The sequence below is a fragment of the Centroberyx gerrardi genome, chromosome 13 (assembly GCF_048128805.1).
Source record: "Centroberyx gerrardi isolate f3 chromosome 13, fCenGer3.hap1.cur.20231027, whole genome shotgun sequence".
Lineage (NCBI taxonomy): Eukaryota > Metazoa > Chordata > Actinopteri > Beryciformes > Berycidae > Centroberyx > Centroberyx gerrardi.
The window spans coordinates 14,162,865-14,179,544 of record NC_136009.1 but is presented as its reverse complement, the minus strand read 5'-3'; the positions used below and the strand labels follow the sequence as shown (position 1 = coordinate 14,179,544).

The 16,680-nt window shown below is 43.6% G+C and overlaps 1 protein-coding gene across 1 annotated transcript in view; it reads right to left on the bottom strand.

Annotated features, from left to right (window-relative positions):
* LOC139932932 (neurocan core protein-like) overlaps nucleotides 1–14,484 on the bottom strand; it is a 28,656-nt gene extending 14,172 nt beyond the window's left edge. The window contains exons 1-11 of the mRNA XM_071926903.2: nucleotides 14,463–14,484; nucleotides 9,810–9,860; nucleotides 6,121–6,324; nucleotides 5,278–5,460; nucleotides 4,418–4,592; nucleotides 3,814–3,941; nucleotides 3,183–3,467; nucleotides 2,356–2,499; nucleotides 1,869–1,958; nucleotides 1,550–1,725; nucleotides 1,291–1,450 (exon numbers count right to left, since the gene is read on the bottom strand). Of these exons, the coding sequence (XP_071783004.2) occupies nucleotides 1,291–1,450; nucleotides 1,550–1,725; nucleotides 1,869–1,958; nucleotides 2,356–2,499; nucleotides 3,183–3,467; nucleotides 3,814–3,941; nucleotides 4,418–4,592; nucleotides 5,278–5,460; nucleotides 6,121–6,324; nucleotides 9,810–9,860; nucleotides 14,463–14,484 (1,618 nt within the window). The remainder of the gene's footprint in view (nucleotides 1–1,290; nucleotides 1,451–1,549; nucleotides 1,726–1,868; nucleotides 1,959–2,355; nucleotides 2,500–3,182; nucleotides 3,468–3,813; nucleotides 3,942–4,417; nucleotides 4,593–5,277; nucleotides 5,461–6,120; nucleotides 6,325–9,809; nucleotides 9,861–14,462) is intronic.
* Nucleotides 14,485–16,680: the final 2,196 nt, after the last annotated feature.

The following is a 16,680-nucleotide window of genomic DNA, read 5'->3' as shown; positions in this document are numbered from 1 at the left end:
GATCTGTAATGGTATGGGCAGCCATCTCCTGGGAGTCATTTGGTCCGATGATTGCTCTGGATGGTTGTTTAACGGCCAAGGAATATGAGGCCATTTTACAGGACTAGGTGCACACTATGGTGCAAACACTGTTCCTTCATTATGTTCCTATATTCCAAGATGAAAATACCGCATACACACTCCCAAACAAATTCAAGAGTGGTTTAATCAAGACTGAAGAAACAACCTCCCATGGCCTCCCCGATCGCCCGATGTAAACATCATTGAACCTTTATGGGAAGTTCTGGAGCACAGATTGCAAAGTGGTTTCCACCTCCTTCACCCCTCAAAGAACTGGAGGCTTTCCTTCTTGAAGAACGATCCGATTTCCCACAACTGCTCAAAACGCAGTATGACAGCAATCCAAGGACAATTGAAGCTGTTTTGAAGGTAATGGGTGGCCCTACTCCTTATTCGGTACTTGAAATGTATACAATGTGAGGTATTTCCATTATTTTGTTCACCCATGTGTTTTCCACCTGCAGGGGAAAAAGGTCTTGGGAGGGACTCAAATTAGGGGGCCTTTGCCTTCCTAACCGATATTTAGCACCCTCCCCCCTCAGCAGCACAAAGCCAAAACACAGAGGGAGAAGACATCAGGGAGACAATTGCCTACAGCTGGAGCTTATCAACCATTGCACCTGGTGTCAATCGTAGCTCGTCAGCAGCCCTATAAGATAGGCAGCCACTGATGATTGCTGGACACACTCCCTCTGCTCGCCAAATGAATCTGCCTTCAAACTTCAGCTCACTGGGACACCGACACCCTCCAATATCCCCCACTTCTTCCCCTCACTACCTCCAAGTTTGTCTAATAAACTCCCCTCCAGGGGCTTGTTTGCACCGTATTTGCTGTGCTGTCTGGCTGTGTTGCCCCACATCACAGACCTGAACAAATCACCTCAATAGAGAAGCATGTGCGCATGCTCGTGCACACATGTATGTGCAGGATACACAGACACACACAGCAACAAGCCTCGCCTCAACCTCCCTCAGTGCAACTCATCTCACTGCTCAGTCACTGCTTCGTACATCCAACACTGTTAAAGTCTTTGCTTTGTAGTATATTTCATATATTCCCTTTGTTCTCTTGCTGGTCCTTGACTTGTTCTCTTACTCGTATTCTCTTTACAGGCTTTCATTCCCTAATGCACATAAGCACTGTCAGGTAGCAAAACCTAGTTGACAGGTCATATTAGCCTATTGATTCTATGTAAGTGCAATAACATATATGACATCATATCTGCTCACCTGGTGTGCCAGAGGGATTTGATACTGCATCTGTCTGGCTCCCCTTGGTGGCTGCTTCCTCTTCCCCTTCCTGCCCACTTGGTCCTGTGGTTCCCTCCTCATCGTCCCCTGCCAGGTAGTTCCATGGCTTCCAAATGGACTTGACGATCTTTGAGATCACCTAAAATAATGGATTCATGGATCAATGGAAAATCACCCGATTCTATGATGCTGCTCAAGCACTTTAAACTTTGTAATAAAAGACCAAAACCAGACCAACCTTCTTCTCAGCAGGAGTGGGAGGAGGGTAGGTGGTGGCAGGGACTGGGGGCCTGAGAAACTCCTCTGAGTCGGGACCGGGCTCCAGTGGCTCTCCCCAGTCTAAGGAGGTCTGTCCTGGGCTTCGTTGGAGGGTCACATACAAACCTGAGGACTCTGAAGACCAGGGGTCGGAGGCTGAGGACACAATCAGTTGGATGGTAATTACTGATCCACGCTCTTTTGGGATCAATACAAGTAATCTTCCAATGCTTATTTTTGATCTATCATTTGAAGATTTGAAGATCATTGCTGTATTGTCAGGATGAAGGCTACCTTACCAGCATCAACACTGTGGAGGCTGGCCTTCTCCTCTAGGTCAACCAATCCTGTCCAGTTAGAAGGTGAAAGGTCATGGCCATCAAAGGAGCCTGCCTGGATATCTGTGCAAAGAACAGTTTAAGTTTTGTTTTTTTATTATTATTAGTATACATATGAGTATGCAGTATATTTGTATATACATATATGTATTTGGATATATACTTGCTCATATTTTGGTGCAGTTTTTTACCTGGCTATGTGCTGAGATGACATTTTATCTCACAATGTTTTCATAATTTATTTTGTGACTATTGTGATGCTCACATATTTCAATGTATATGTGAGTACTTAATAAACTTAAACTTAAACTTAAAAAAAAGTATTTATACATGTATATATTTATCTATTTCATGTGTGTTCTTACAGTATCTGTGTTTTACTGATTTATTCACTGATTGATGAAATGGATGATGCTACAGATCTGATAGTTGTAGACAAATGTAGAACCTCTAGTAGTGGTGGTTCGCTCTGTAGTGAGGTCGGGCCTATCCGTCCCATTGGATTCAGCATCACTTGAGCCTGCCAGGTAGCTCCAGGGCTTCCAGAGGGAAGTGTAGATCTTAGAGATGGAACCTGTCTTCTTCACATTACCTAGGGAGACAGGTTGCAAAGATTCACCGCTGGCATGGCAATTGTTAAAAATTGTATCCAGTGTATCTCAAAGGTTTATTACAGTTTCGTTTTTTGCAGGCAAAGGCCAACATGAAAGAAGTGGGACACAGAGCACAAAAGACTGAACTGAACTGAGCATCTAATCACTTCAGTGCTGAGTCTAGAAAATTAACTTTGAGAGATCCTGTCCATTTCCACTTAAAAACAGCTCTCGCTCCCTCAAGGTCTGTGTCAATTCTGCAGTTTAACAAATATATGAGAATGGGATAGTTTAAAATAACCAAGGTCAAAAATCTGTGTTGCCATAGCTACTCCAGTGGCAACGGCATTTATTGTCATGGTTACTACATTGCTTGCACTCAATCAAGGCATGCTCTCTATAGCAGCACTTTCAGGACTCTCAGGAGTGGAACAGTAGTTGTATCCATTTATCCCATCGACTTTTATGGTCATTTCTGATCTACACTCAAATAATAATGATGTAGTATATGATGTGTAGTATGTATATGGTGTAGTAAACAATGTATATGAAGTATGCACATGACCTAGTATAGGATGTATATGATGTATATATACAACAAAATGTTATGCTAATTCAACCAATGGTTTTCCAAGCCTCAACACTGCATAAGAGAAACCCTCCTGCTCCGATGGTACAGTACCTCTGTAGCAGTAAGCATCATAGAGTGCTGTGTTATTGTCAGCAGTGCTGTTGGGTGTGATGGTCCTGACCCCTGGCTGGTCCCCTCCACAGTCCTGGCGGGGCCTGGTAACCGGGTAGCAAACACTGCCATCAGAGAGCCAACCTGGGGCGCAGCTGTCCAGACCGGCCCGCCACGCCAAGTAAAGCTGCCCCACCGTGGCCAGCTGCCCCCCCAGGGACACACAGCGGTCTGAGGCCGAGGATAAAGACAGCCTGCCTGGGACGGAGGAGTGGAACACCTCACCTGGAGGAGAGACACGGGAGGGGGGCTTGTTACGAAGCAGATGATTCCTAACTGGTTTCTGCCCTGCTTCTTCTGCCTGCCAAACAATTAATATTCTGCAGATTGTGTCTGCTGTAGTTACAGTACAGTGAAGCACCCAGTGCAGGTAGGCATCTGGGCTGGATCACTATATAGCATTACAGAGTTTTTCAACCATATTAAAAATTGTCTATTCTAATGGTACTGATGCTTTGTAAAGAGGCAGAATAAGATGCAAGCATGAGAGTAAAAGACAAAAGTTGTGACAGCTTTAATGTGTGTGTGTGTGCATGAGTGTGTGTGTGTGTGTGTGTGTGTGTGTGTATACCATCCAGTTCTTTTGCAAAACAGTACACGTCAAACAGCTCATTTGGGTCCCTCTTCCCATAATTCCTCACTCCAGCAGAGTACTCCTTGTGTCCATAGCAACCAAGCTCTGGCAACAGGACAGAATAGCTGTGGAGAAAACCATGTGGGAGTCATACATGGGAGCTGCTGACTGTTTATCTCTCTCTTTGCTAATGACTGTTGATAAGTAGCATAAAGGTTTTATGGGTATTTCAATGTATGAATATTATCTTAGCTCACTATGTATTTCTTTTCATTTAGACTTCATATGTCAACTGCATTTGTCTTTTGAAGGGCAGGGGATTAAAATGAAATAAAATAAACAACAAAGACACAACAGTGCGGAAAAAAAGGACATGAAGTACCAAAGCAGATAAGGTAACAAAACATAAGAACTGAACAGCAAATGAAATAACAGATGGTACAATAAGAGAAGGGAGAAGTAGTAAACAAAACAACAAGGCAAATGTCTTTATATCACAATATTAATGGCAGGTTATAAAAGCACAGCAGTCATCAAATCAAAGCACGACCGCACTGCAACTAGCGAGCAGCACCACGAGGAAGTGACAAACTCTTCTCACCGGACAGTCTGGTCGTCCAACCATCCGGCTGCACAGCTGGCGAAGCTGTCGTAGTACGCTGCCCACAGCTGTGCTGGCGTGGCGATTCGAGCCGAGTTCTCCTGGCAGGCCCTCTGGGCGTCGGCGAACGAGAGGGCATAGCGGGCACTGGGGGCCTGGTAGTGGAAGACCACACCTACACAGACAGACAACAGGGACAGGTGGTGAGGTGGACAGCAGGCAGTGAGACTAGCGACTTCTAATTTCAGAGATATACCAACACAGTCGAGCACTTCTATTCATTCATAAATTCTAAACCAATAGATCAGTGGGATATAATGAAGAAAACATTTTACTGTGACTACAAACAGATCAATTAAACACTATTGTGAGTCTCAGTTGAAATTTCACGGCCGACCGCACAGAGAAATTATCATTGGTTTTCAGACCAAACACCTTAATTAAAGAATTACACAATTAGTCGGCTGGAAAACACAGATAATGAAAACACAAACACAGTAAGCTGGAAAAGTGCTACCAGAGCAACCAGATCAATGAATTCAGTCATTATGATATTGATATGGTGAATCAATGTTATTAATCTTTGATTAAATTAAAGGGGCTGGATGAGGTTAGCAGTGCTGCTGTTCTCAAGCTGCCATTATCTATTGTGTCTTTTGGTACAACGAGCCTGGAATGTGAGAAAACACAAAAAATCAGTTTATTCAGAAGAAGACGAATTTTTAAGCCCTTTGTGTTAACGCAGCCATTAGCTCAGTCTGCCTGAAGCATTTTCAATTCGCAGAAACGCTTCCTTGGAGGGTTGTACCACTAAGCTTCCAGGGAATAATCAAGCCTTCTATGGTGGCTGCTGCACTCACCAGAAACCACCAGGGGCACGGTGTCTCTCTCATAGTCGTTACCCATGACAACCTGACAGTGGTAAGTGCCCGAGTCGTTGGTTCGGAGACCGTGGATCTCCATGGTAGCATTCAGGGGATTGGCAGTGTATCCTGGCAGCCTGACGCGGCCAGTGAAAGCCTTATTCACCTTGATTACATCACCTTTGGCAAAGAAAGAGAGGTTTCTCCATTACAAAACATGGCTAGTGATATCCTGCAGGTTTTAGAAATGAAAAGTAACTTTAAAGGGGCCCTATCATGGGAATTAAAAATACCTCTGTTTATATACACATGTGATCAAAACTGTCTAATACAGACATTGTTAAAATTTGAATTTGTTTGAAATGCATTTATTGCAGGCAGTTTCAGGACTAGCTCCAGTCAACGTATCTCAGCTGGAATTGGTCTTGTTTGGCTCCCCTCAATAAAACATTTATAAAATCCTTCAAGTCAGGCAAGTTTGCAGCATTTGAACTGACTCCCCAGTGGAAATCCTCTACTCAACACTTCTTCCTCATTTTAATTAGAGGAGCTGCTGTTGTCAGCCAATCAGGCTTCAGTTTTGTGACTGTTTTGCCTGTGAGGACTTCATTTTCCTTCATTAAATACCCTTTTAACTAAACTGCATTTATTTGCAAAACATCATGAAGAAGAACATTATTCTTATCCTGAGCCACAGTATATTTGATAACAAAATCATGAAAACTGAATAATATGGGACCTTAAAAAAGATGTGCGGCTCTACTACATGATATGATAGATTTCTAACAATGCAGGGTTTAAGCCACAACGCAGTCAGGTTTTCAAGTCTCTTTGTCTTACCCCTGGCAGAAAGCACAGTCTGCTCCTGAGCGCCCCCCTGTCCTCCTGCTGGCAGCCTGAGGACAGTCCACAAGATGTGGGGGGGCTGGCTGGAGGAGCCGGCCTGCAGGGTGAAGACGCAGGGCAGCAGGGCTCGGCCAGCCAGAGTTTCTCTCACTGCAGGGTGGGTGATTCTACGCATGTTCACTATGGAAGAGGCCACACCTAGAGAGGAAGAGAGGGAGAACGGGATATGGTTGGTATACAGTTAAAGACCCCATGAAATGGCATCTTTACTTCTGTGATTTGATGCATTTCCTATTGAAACAGGATGTTGGGGCGGGACATAATGCAGTGAGGGATCATTCAAAAGTCTAAACCAATGGAATATGAGTCAGAGAGAGAAAGACAGTTTTATTTGATGGGAGGGGTGTGGAGGGGCGGGATTGTTCAAAAATCTGATGGTTTTATTGGATAGAAATGTATATTTATGCCTACTAGTGCAGCATGAAGTCACCATGAAAGATACTCTGTTTTCCAGGGAGTAAAAAGTAATGGGAGTTAATTTCATGGGGACTTTAAATATGCTTGAGGAAACTTTTGCTTGCAGATGGGATATCACCATGGGGAGAGAGAGAAAAGAAAAACACGCAGTAAAGAAAACACATTTCCTGCAGAAGAGTCACCAGATGTGCATGTCTACTCTGGGCAAGGGCAGAGCAGATAAATTGTTTTTGACAAAGACATGAATCAATCTGTTGGGCTATTAGGGTAAATGACTTATTCTGCACGCAGCAGTCGAGGAGGCACATAGATAGTGTAGGCTGTAGCTTCTCACCAAGGCGTCTGCTAACAAGACCTCAGGGATTCATTAGCAATTTCACACTCACATTTCCACACCGGAAACCAAGAAGAAGAAACTTGCCTCTCATTCCAGCTAAGGAACACAACGCCGGCCCGTTACAAAGCCGCCGGGCACACACACACATTCATACACACACACACACACACACACATACACAGACACACACACACATACACCAGTGACCACTATGGCACATTGAATTCAGCAGAATTATTTCAATTCCTATTATACATTTCATCCTACTCCCATCAGACACTTGCTCGCTCTCGCTCTCTCTCTCTCTCTCTCTCTCTCTCTCTTTCTCTGCCCCCTCTCACTCAAGTTAATTTGGTGTGATTTGATGTAAAAGGGTCGGGGCAGTGTCATTCTATAAAGTGCTAGGTTCGTGGCTCTGCGGACAGAAACCAGTAATTCACTCTGTCTGGTTGCCATGATATACAGGCTCAGTGTAACCATGACAACAGGATCACCTATAAAAACATTACCCTCTAACCCTCCACTCCCTACCACTTTGTGGCTTCCCCCTCTGTGTTCCTCACATACCAAGCTTCCATAAAAATGTGCTTTTTTTCACACCAAAATAACCCACTTTCTAACAATAACCTATTTCCATGGCGTAAGTAACTTTCATTCACTTCTGAAATATCACACTCAATTTTATAACCATTATCTAATCCTTAGCAAGATCATGAGCCATTCATTTGAACTCATGACATCAGTAAATAGCATGGACTAACTGTAAGATGTGAGACTTTCTAGCACCCGCTATGCCAACATAAAGCCAAGAGACACATTCTCACAAACCTTTAGTCCACTGAGCTAAAATTTGTTCAGGGATCTTTGCAATTTGCTTTCCATTTTTGTCCGACCCATTCAAATTTCCACTGTGTTACTCAAACACATAAATTTGTAGAAAACTAATATAGGCTTAACAAGAGGCACTGACTAAAAAAAACACAAAGCCTTATTTGGAATAATGCAGTTAAGCTGCATAGTGGAACTGAATCCCCGAACGATATCTCCATCTGCATTTAGATTGGAATGTTTTCACAAGCTGAACCCCCTGAGAGCATCTCTCTGTGCTGAAGAACGCCCCCGCTGCCTTCTCCCCAAATCAGAGGTAATCACAAAATCACAAATACTAGAGAGAGTGAGAGACTGAGCAAGACAGAAAGCCAGAAGGAGAGAGAGAGTGATGGGGGGAGAGAGAAAGAGAGGGAAAACCAAAGGGGAAAACAAAGAGAATGAGGGAGTCTGAGAAATTGAATGGTTGAAATTGAGAGACTTTGGATGACAAATGCACCCTGAAGCATGGCAGTGACAGACGGGACAAAAGCAAAACAGCCTGAATGGGGAACAGAGTGCTGGAAGTGACATGAAGGACACTCACTGTCATTAACAGACGCCATCTCTCATTCCTGTCACTCCTGAAAGAGTTCACTGGCCTGTTTGGATTAGGGTTAGACTGATACAGGGTTTTCAAGGCCAATGTTTTTGTATTGAAGATATCAATATTTTATATATTGTACTAATTAATATGCAAATTTATGCAGCAAGGTGCTCCAAAATCTAATCAGATCGTCTACTCTATAGGGGGTAAGTGTGTTGTAAGAGTGAATGCATTGTTCTTCAGTTATTGTGTTCAGAAGAGTGTGTCTATACACACACAGCTACACACACACAAACACACAGACACACAGCTGCCACCATTACAGCATAATGTCCCGCATACCAAGTACCATGGTGGCAGGACATAAAAATAGGGAAGTGCAGGGATCAAATGAACCCAGATCTCAGCCCATGTACAACTAACAGTGTTGAGTGGTAACATGTTCCCAGTAAGAAGCAGTGAATTACTATTTCAATTTCAGTAATAATATTATGATTATTATTCAAATCATCATTATCATCCTCTCTAAAGACCAGACTGAAGTTGAATTATCTAAAAAACAATATCCCACCACCATCCTCAAATTAGTGGTTGCCCTCGCAGCTAATGTGGGCTCAGTCTGCGCTAGCTTAGATGAAAAATGGCATAAAAGGTCTCCTTCCCCTGGTGGAATTATACTTTGATTTTATCGAGCGAAGAAATGACAAGAACATTGTTGTCTGTAGGGTAATGAATTACTGCTGTCAGGGAGTGAGAACTCAAGTAATACTGTAACTTTGGAAATGATTGATGCGTTATTTTGTTTGAGTAACAAACCCAGCGCTGACCCCTAACCATCATGCATGCCAATCACAGGGAAAGTAATTAAGGGAAGAAACTTATCTTTACTGTAGGCAGTCAGCAGCCTGTATGTGGGACCTCAAACCCCCGATACTATCCGCTAGAGACCTGCAGCTCTGAGATGTTTTGTCTTTTTGTTCCATAATTGTGAATTTTATGCACAGTTGTAATTGAACAGATGGTCGACTAAACTTGCATAAATGGGCTTGGAGGTGTTCCAGCTCAATCCCACTGAGCATGTCTGCAAACATCCTCAGCATGTCAGCTCTCACTTACAACACTCACATTAGTAGAGGACTGTCTTGTGTGTTTATTCCTCTGGAAAAACATAAAAACTGGGTATTGTTTTGTTCCTACTGTCAACTGCCATTCTATCCTTTGGTCCACCCCCCTTCCTCCCCTCCTTCCTTCCTTCCTTCCTTCACTCTCCCCTTCCTTCCTTTCTGGCTCCATCCTTCCCTCTTTTTCCTCCTTCACTAATTCATTTGTGGGCTGACATTATCTGCCAGTATTGACTATTGTTTCTGTGGTTCAGACGCTGACTGCCGCACCTGGAGATGCAGCGGCTGATGTTAACAAGACACACAGACTGTAGGTGGGAGACAGACAACTCACCCATGCCAAAGTACAGCAGCAGTATCAGAGCCAAGAGGATCTGCCGCCCAGCTGCACACGGAGTGAGCACCATCCTGGACCTGGAGAGAGAGAGACAAACAGAGAGGGGGAGTGAGACAGGATGGAGAGGAGAGACAGAGTCAGAGCTGAGAGGAGAGGGAAACGCAAGGTAAAGTTTTGTATGTGTATGATGCATGTCTTTCAGTTTGGTTGTAGCTATCTGACTATTTTATCAATGTTTCCTCTTTATCTCCCCAAGTAGAATCATGTGATAAATTTGTGTGTATGTTGTGCAGTGTTGGCACCCTGCGCAATATCATGCATGGGTGCCCCTCAAATGCGAAATAGCACATAATACCACCAAAAAACCATACTATAAAACATAATTTTTTATTACCTGGAGACCTCACCATATCACATACCCTAAGCATTACCCAGAGTCAGAACTTACTGATTTTGTCTACTAACATGAAATACTAAACAAAAACTTTAAAGCTACAATATCGTTGCTGTCGGGTGAAAACTAGCCATGACTCAAGCTAAAGCCAAGGCTGTTTTTCTTAGTTCCAGAAAAGTTGACATTTTGGAGATACGTGGTTCTCACCCAGCAGCAACGATACACAAGTTTTTGCCTTGAGGCAGGAAGTGTATTGTTAGTCCCGCCCTCCTCCCCCTCAGTTGGTCAAGTTCATGCCCCAACACCTGTCACTCATCTGGATGAGCTGTCTACCTTGAAACAGCATCTAGCCTGAGGCTGAGGTAACTGGCATCCACAGATGATGAAGAAGCAGAATGCAGACGATCTGCAATAAAAAAAAGCAATGCCGATGTTCACCAGGTTTTTGAACGGGTCTTGTCTGCTGCACCTTTAGCTTCGTATTCTTCATATTTTCTTTTCTTACTGCTTTCTGCCGTTGCTATGACTTCCCTGCTCTGTGGCCACTAGCCTCACCTTGATGGCCACAACCCAGCTCACCGCCGGCCACGCTCAAACAACACACACCCACTGCAAATACACACCCAAATGTCCCAAATATCATTGAAAAGCCAATTTCAGGCATGTACACACAGGGTCACAGAAGATAGAGGGATAATGCATAATATATCTAATGTATTTACTGGTATTTTAATGTGAAAGAGTTGTGTATTGCAGCCTTAAGGCCACTTTAGGACCCAGTTACAGTTCACTGGATCTTGTTTGAGAAGAAGAAGAAAAAGTATTCTACTTTCTTTGGTCAGTTGTCAGCCAAGGCGGCTGCCCTAGATTTTTCCATTGACCTCCTGTGCGTGTGTGTGTGTGTGTGTGTGTGTGTGCGCGCGCGTGTGTGTGCGTGTGTGTGTGTGTGTGTGTGTGTGTGTGTGTGTGTGTGTTTCTGTGTGTATGCCTTGCAGCCAGTGAGCTACATGAAAAACAAAATGAGCTGCTATAGCTAGGATAGACTATTGTGTGAAAGGTTGTAAACCACTGGCACTGCAATGAGAGAAGGTGACCTTTGAACCCGTGCACTGAGGATGCACCACTGGTATTCAATATTGGGTTAGTATCTGGCTAAAATAGGGTATCAGAATCCCTAATGTTAAATCTGATGATACCATATGATGAAACCATATCCTGATGAAAAATGATTTTATGTCACATATAGAATGATAAATCTCTAATGGAAAAAAAATGGAAAAATGGATTGTATCTCATTTTGTCTAATGATCCCAAACTAAGGGTCTTAGTCTTCATTTTCACTAAAAGTAGTGGATCAGATCAGTGCTCAACGTCAGCTGATAGTTAAAGTTTAGTACACTGAGTCAATGTCTGCAGTGAAAAAGTGATTTTGGTGCATTCCTACTGAACAACATACAGGAAATCCTAGCCCACATCAGAAATGAGCTGCTGAGTTTGCCAGAGGATTTGGCTTGAGGCCCAAAGCTTCTCAGCTCAATGGAAGGACACATGAGACAGTGTTTTATTGCACAGCCCTGGCAGGAAATGGAGATGAGGAGGAGAATATGTTGTTTTAAGCATAAATATGTGTTTCATAATTCATCATCTTTTAGTTGACATAAAAGAGAAGAAAAATAAATTAATCTAAATTATTCATGGAAACAAAATCTGTCCTTTTGGTGCATTCTTGACGACACAAGCATGCCCAGGAGAGGTTAGTAGACAATATAGAATAGTGACTAGAAATTAGTCCAACATGTTGGTGCTGTCTAGATTTCAGTTATGTAAAGTAATGATTTATCCAGGAAAGGGAATGGTCAAGCCTCTTTGCATTCACCAAGCTGGTCCGGATTATCCATATATGGCATTGGGCGAGCCAATTTGCCTTGTTGGGGGGCATCACAGCATTCAAACCACAATTATACCTTTAAAAGTTTTGTCATATATTCTTTATATATTACTCTCTGGCGGGAATGCATACACGGCCAAAATTAACCTTTGATACTAAAAAAGAATATAAAGAGAAAAAATCGTGGATGGTGTGTAGGTGACCCCCCCCCCCCCCCCCCGCCGTCTCCCCATCACATTTGAATTTGTCCAGGTCTAGCATTTTGTACGGGAAGAGAAAAGCCGTTCACCAAAAGAGCTGCTGCGAAAAAGTAGGCTGAAAACTACTTTCCCAAGAGTGTTTGCCGTAGTCAGGCTTTTCTTAACCTGCCTGTTACTAACTGTAAGGGTGAGAGATCTTTTTCACAACTTAAAAGAGTGAAGAACGAACTGGTATCGACCAGTTCGTTCTTTGAACTGGATGTGCGGTTTGTGATGCTTATAGCAACCATAACCGGTTGTTGTACAAGTTTTGGTGGCTTAAACAACTGGTTTGGTTAGTTTTTACACCAAGTTTGCCGGCTGGGCGGTGTTTGGACCTTCGGGCCAATCACAGTGCTTAAAAACGCAAACTCCACCCAACCGGGAAGCTGGGCCACATTAAACAAACTCACATCAAATGACAGGCACAGTTAAATCTGAGCCGCGGAGCTGACAGGTTGTGTTGTGAAATCACCAGCAAGGATGGTTGGTGTCCGGCAGATTGCGGTGGGCTGGTCTGGACTAACGTCCCAGTCTGAATGGGCTACTCCTCTCACCTTCTGCAGTTCCCACTGTCACATTACCTCACCTGAAGTGACTGCTTGCTACAGTCATCGAGCTTGCTTTATTTGGTGGTATGTGGGGCCTTGTCCATGGTTCTGAAGTTGCATTAGATGTCTGTAATGATTTTTTTTTTTTTAGTCATGCTCTGTAATGGTTTGGCATTTATTCTTCATTCAGGCCTTTGAAAATTTATGTTGGAAACAATGATTTTTAGCATGATGTCTTTGATGTTAGTTGCATTCAAATTTGATACAGTATAGCTCTGTGTGTAAAGCCTAAAATGGCATTTGTAGTCAATCTATGGTGTAAAGTAATTTGTTAGTACATTGTCTTATATTTGTCTGTAGTATGTGTGTTGAGCATGTATAGTTTAAGTTAATGTAAATTTATGATCTTTATTGCCATAGTAAATTTAACTTTTTTGCGTGTAAAGTGGAAGGAGGGGGGCACTTCAAGTGAGGTCACCCTAGGGCACCACACTGTGTTAATCCGGGCCTGTCACCAAGGTAACAGCAACTCATGCCAATGGCATCCCTGATGCTCAGAGAGAAGATTATGCAACACCAGTATACCAGTTCAAGCCTTTATAAACTACGAGAATAATGGTCACTCTCATTTCTAACCTTGTGAAAGCTCACTAAAATCTTATACAGTATAAAACTGGAGCATGTGAGACAAAGCAAAAACGTTCCTCTCGGATAGTAAAGCATTGTATGGTGGCTGATGCCTGTCAAAATTAACTGTCATTAAAAAGCAATTTGTTGTGCCATTTTAATAGGGGGTAGCCACGGTGGTCTGTGGACTCCAGAGTGAGGGGATCCTGGTACGGGTGAGACCCCGCTGTGCCACACACTTTGAGGCATCCCATCTCCAAAGGTGGGTTAGGACCCAGTGATGGGCTGTGACAGATTGGGGTCGAGCCATTGGACTGGGTGCATGTTAACGGCCTGAACCATTGGTTGAGCTCGCTAGGTGGGTGACAAGAGATTTCTAAAGGCTTGGAGAGGGTCATGACACAGAGAAGTTTGCCCAGTCCCGTTGTAAGGAGAGAGGGTTAGCGTCTTGCATCAGAGGGCATGGGACTGGCAGGGGCCCAGCAGCCACCACCGACACCACCGGAATACAGAGAACGGCCTATGGGCATCTCTATGGACGCCATACAACACTGCGTGCCTATAGACACCAGCCATTCAAAGTTTTACCAGAGGGGATTTACAACATACACTGCACTGGCCATCCAATCACACCAGCCGCATACTAACCAGCCCCGCCTATTGTTAAGGACGAGTCATCAGATGTCGTGAACGCCTCCCTGTAAACCTCCTTTCTTCACTTTCACAGGCATAGTTGTGTCTAAAGAAGAAAAGAGCCAGAAGTCTCTAAAATGCTTGAGTGGACTTCAATGCGGATGTCCATTCGACACATTTCCACGTTGTTGTCTGAATGGGACACATTCTCAGTGCCTACGGGTGGAGTGACAGAGATCCAAAGAGAGCCAACAGACGAGGCTGGCAGACCTACATTACGGCTCAGCACTAAGCTGTCAATCTGCTGGAGCTGGGGACCAACTGGCCTCGCCATCATCATGTCGCAGACATGATGGGCCCCTCGACCCAAATCTCCTTGAGTTCTGCAGTTGGTGGGAAAATTGCTTGGAGAAAAAAAAATGAAAAGTGCGGAACACATAATGTCAGCTACGGCTTCAGTTGTGAGTTAAATCATGTTTGTGAGCATAGCATGACAGCTTTATACTCACAATGCTTCCATCGCCATACATTCAAGTGTGTGTGTGTGTGTGTGTGTGTGTGTGTGTGTACTGTTAGATGATGCTGTCTCAATCCTTCCTACAGCTCTATTCTGCTGTGGCCCCATGAATAAAGCTATATTTGACAGAAAACTCTTAAGGTAATTTACCATGTTGACTCATTCAGACACACACACACACACACACACATGCAGCTATAATGGCATGGCTATCATAGGGCACCATATCAAGCCCCAGCCGCTGCACAAGGTAAGTCATTGAATCTCATCTAGTGCAATCACGCACACATGTACACACACACACACACACACACACACACACACACAAACACACTTGTAATGCACGCCCACAAATGTAGATGAGCATGCAAACACAAGCACACATATTGGCAGCTTGCGTCTCTAGAAATCAGTTAAATAAACGCTCGATTTTTCACCTTCCCCAAGGTGGTGGAACTCTGTGTATTCTGCTAGAAAGCAAGAAAGTGCATGTGTGTTTTGTGTATTGTTATACATTTTTCTTTCTACAGTTAAACAATCTTATTTTTCTCTTCTGTTTGGCCTTGGACAGAATATTGTTCTTCACCCACCGGGAAAGAACTCTGTTTGCCCCTCTGGGAAATGAAATTCAGATAGAGGAAAAGGCTGAGAGTTTATTCTGTATTTCTACAGAAAGTCCCCAAACTTTCCTTGGGCAACAGTATGATAAATCTAACTAATAATAACGATAAGAAGAAGAAGAAGCAACTAAAATGGCTAGAAACAGGGGATGAGGAGGAGAAGCTGAGGACTCAGGACTGAAGCAGAGGTAGTTTTACAATAAAAAGTCAAGCTGTCAGTCTCGTTATTCCCCCTACTTGGACCTGACAAGACGATGTGATTCCTTTCTTTTCCTTCTCTTTAATCATGTCTCACAAAACTATTACCTCTAGAGAGTGGCAGAGTGAACAGCAGAATAACGGCTCCAGATGAGTGACAGACAAAGTGGTGGGCGGGGAGAGACAAAAGAAGAAGAAAAGAGGAATGGAGGGAAGGACATTTTATAACCAATGTGAAAATAATACTACTCTACCATGATGGAAGCTCTTTAGAAAAGCTGCTTTGGCAGCACCATAATAATTCTTACTTTGCTGTGTGTGGGAGACAATGTCTGTGGCCAATCTATCCTGAATAGCCTTGTGGCTGAATTTAAACATCCATATGCTTGCACAGAGGCAATTTTCATTAATGAATTGGATGCACCTTGTAGGCGATTGGGAAAAATACACCGGTGGTACATTGCAGTGGTTGGTGTAATAAAAGGGGCATCAGAAGAGAGCGCATTAATTGCTCAAGAAATGAAAAAATGAAAAACAATAGGAATAGCAATAGGCAAGTGAATTGAGCTGAATCAGGTATTCACTTCCTGCTCCCTCAAGGCGCCGTGCCCTCTCTCACTCCTCCCTCCTCCACACACACACACACTCACACAGATATATACACCAAACACACACATACCCTTTGTGTTCGGTGTGCCTGTGTGGTGACTAATCACACTCAAAGCAACTAATGACTCATGCAATTCTGGCCTGGGCTCCACATGGAGAGGAGAGACTGGAAGGCTGCTGGTCCCTCAGTTTTCCAGATTACACACCCCATCCTCTCACACTGACACCATTGATCTCACTGGGTGCAGGGACAGGGGTTATTTAAACCCACACCGGCTCGATAACAAGCTTAGGAGAGGCCAAGCTAAGATTTGGCTTGATGTGTGTGCAGTAAAGCGCGGACAGCAGGCAATTTAGTTTATCAATCTCGAAGATCATTGGCAGACAAGTCTAATAAGTCTAGTGAGAACCAGACAGAGGCAAGTAATGCTTTGAGTCATGACTCGGGTGTGTGGTAACTGTAAGTAGGTTATCCAGCAGTTACAGCTCTCCTGTTCTTTTTGTTCATCATTCAATATTCAACGCAGGTAGCAAAGAATCATACTGATGTGATGTTTAATGCATATGTCACCAGTGGTGTGTAAATACCTGA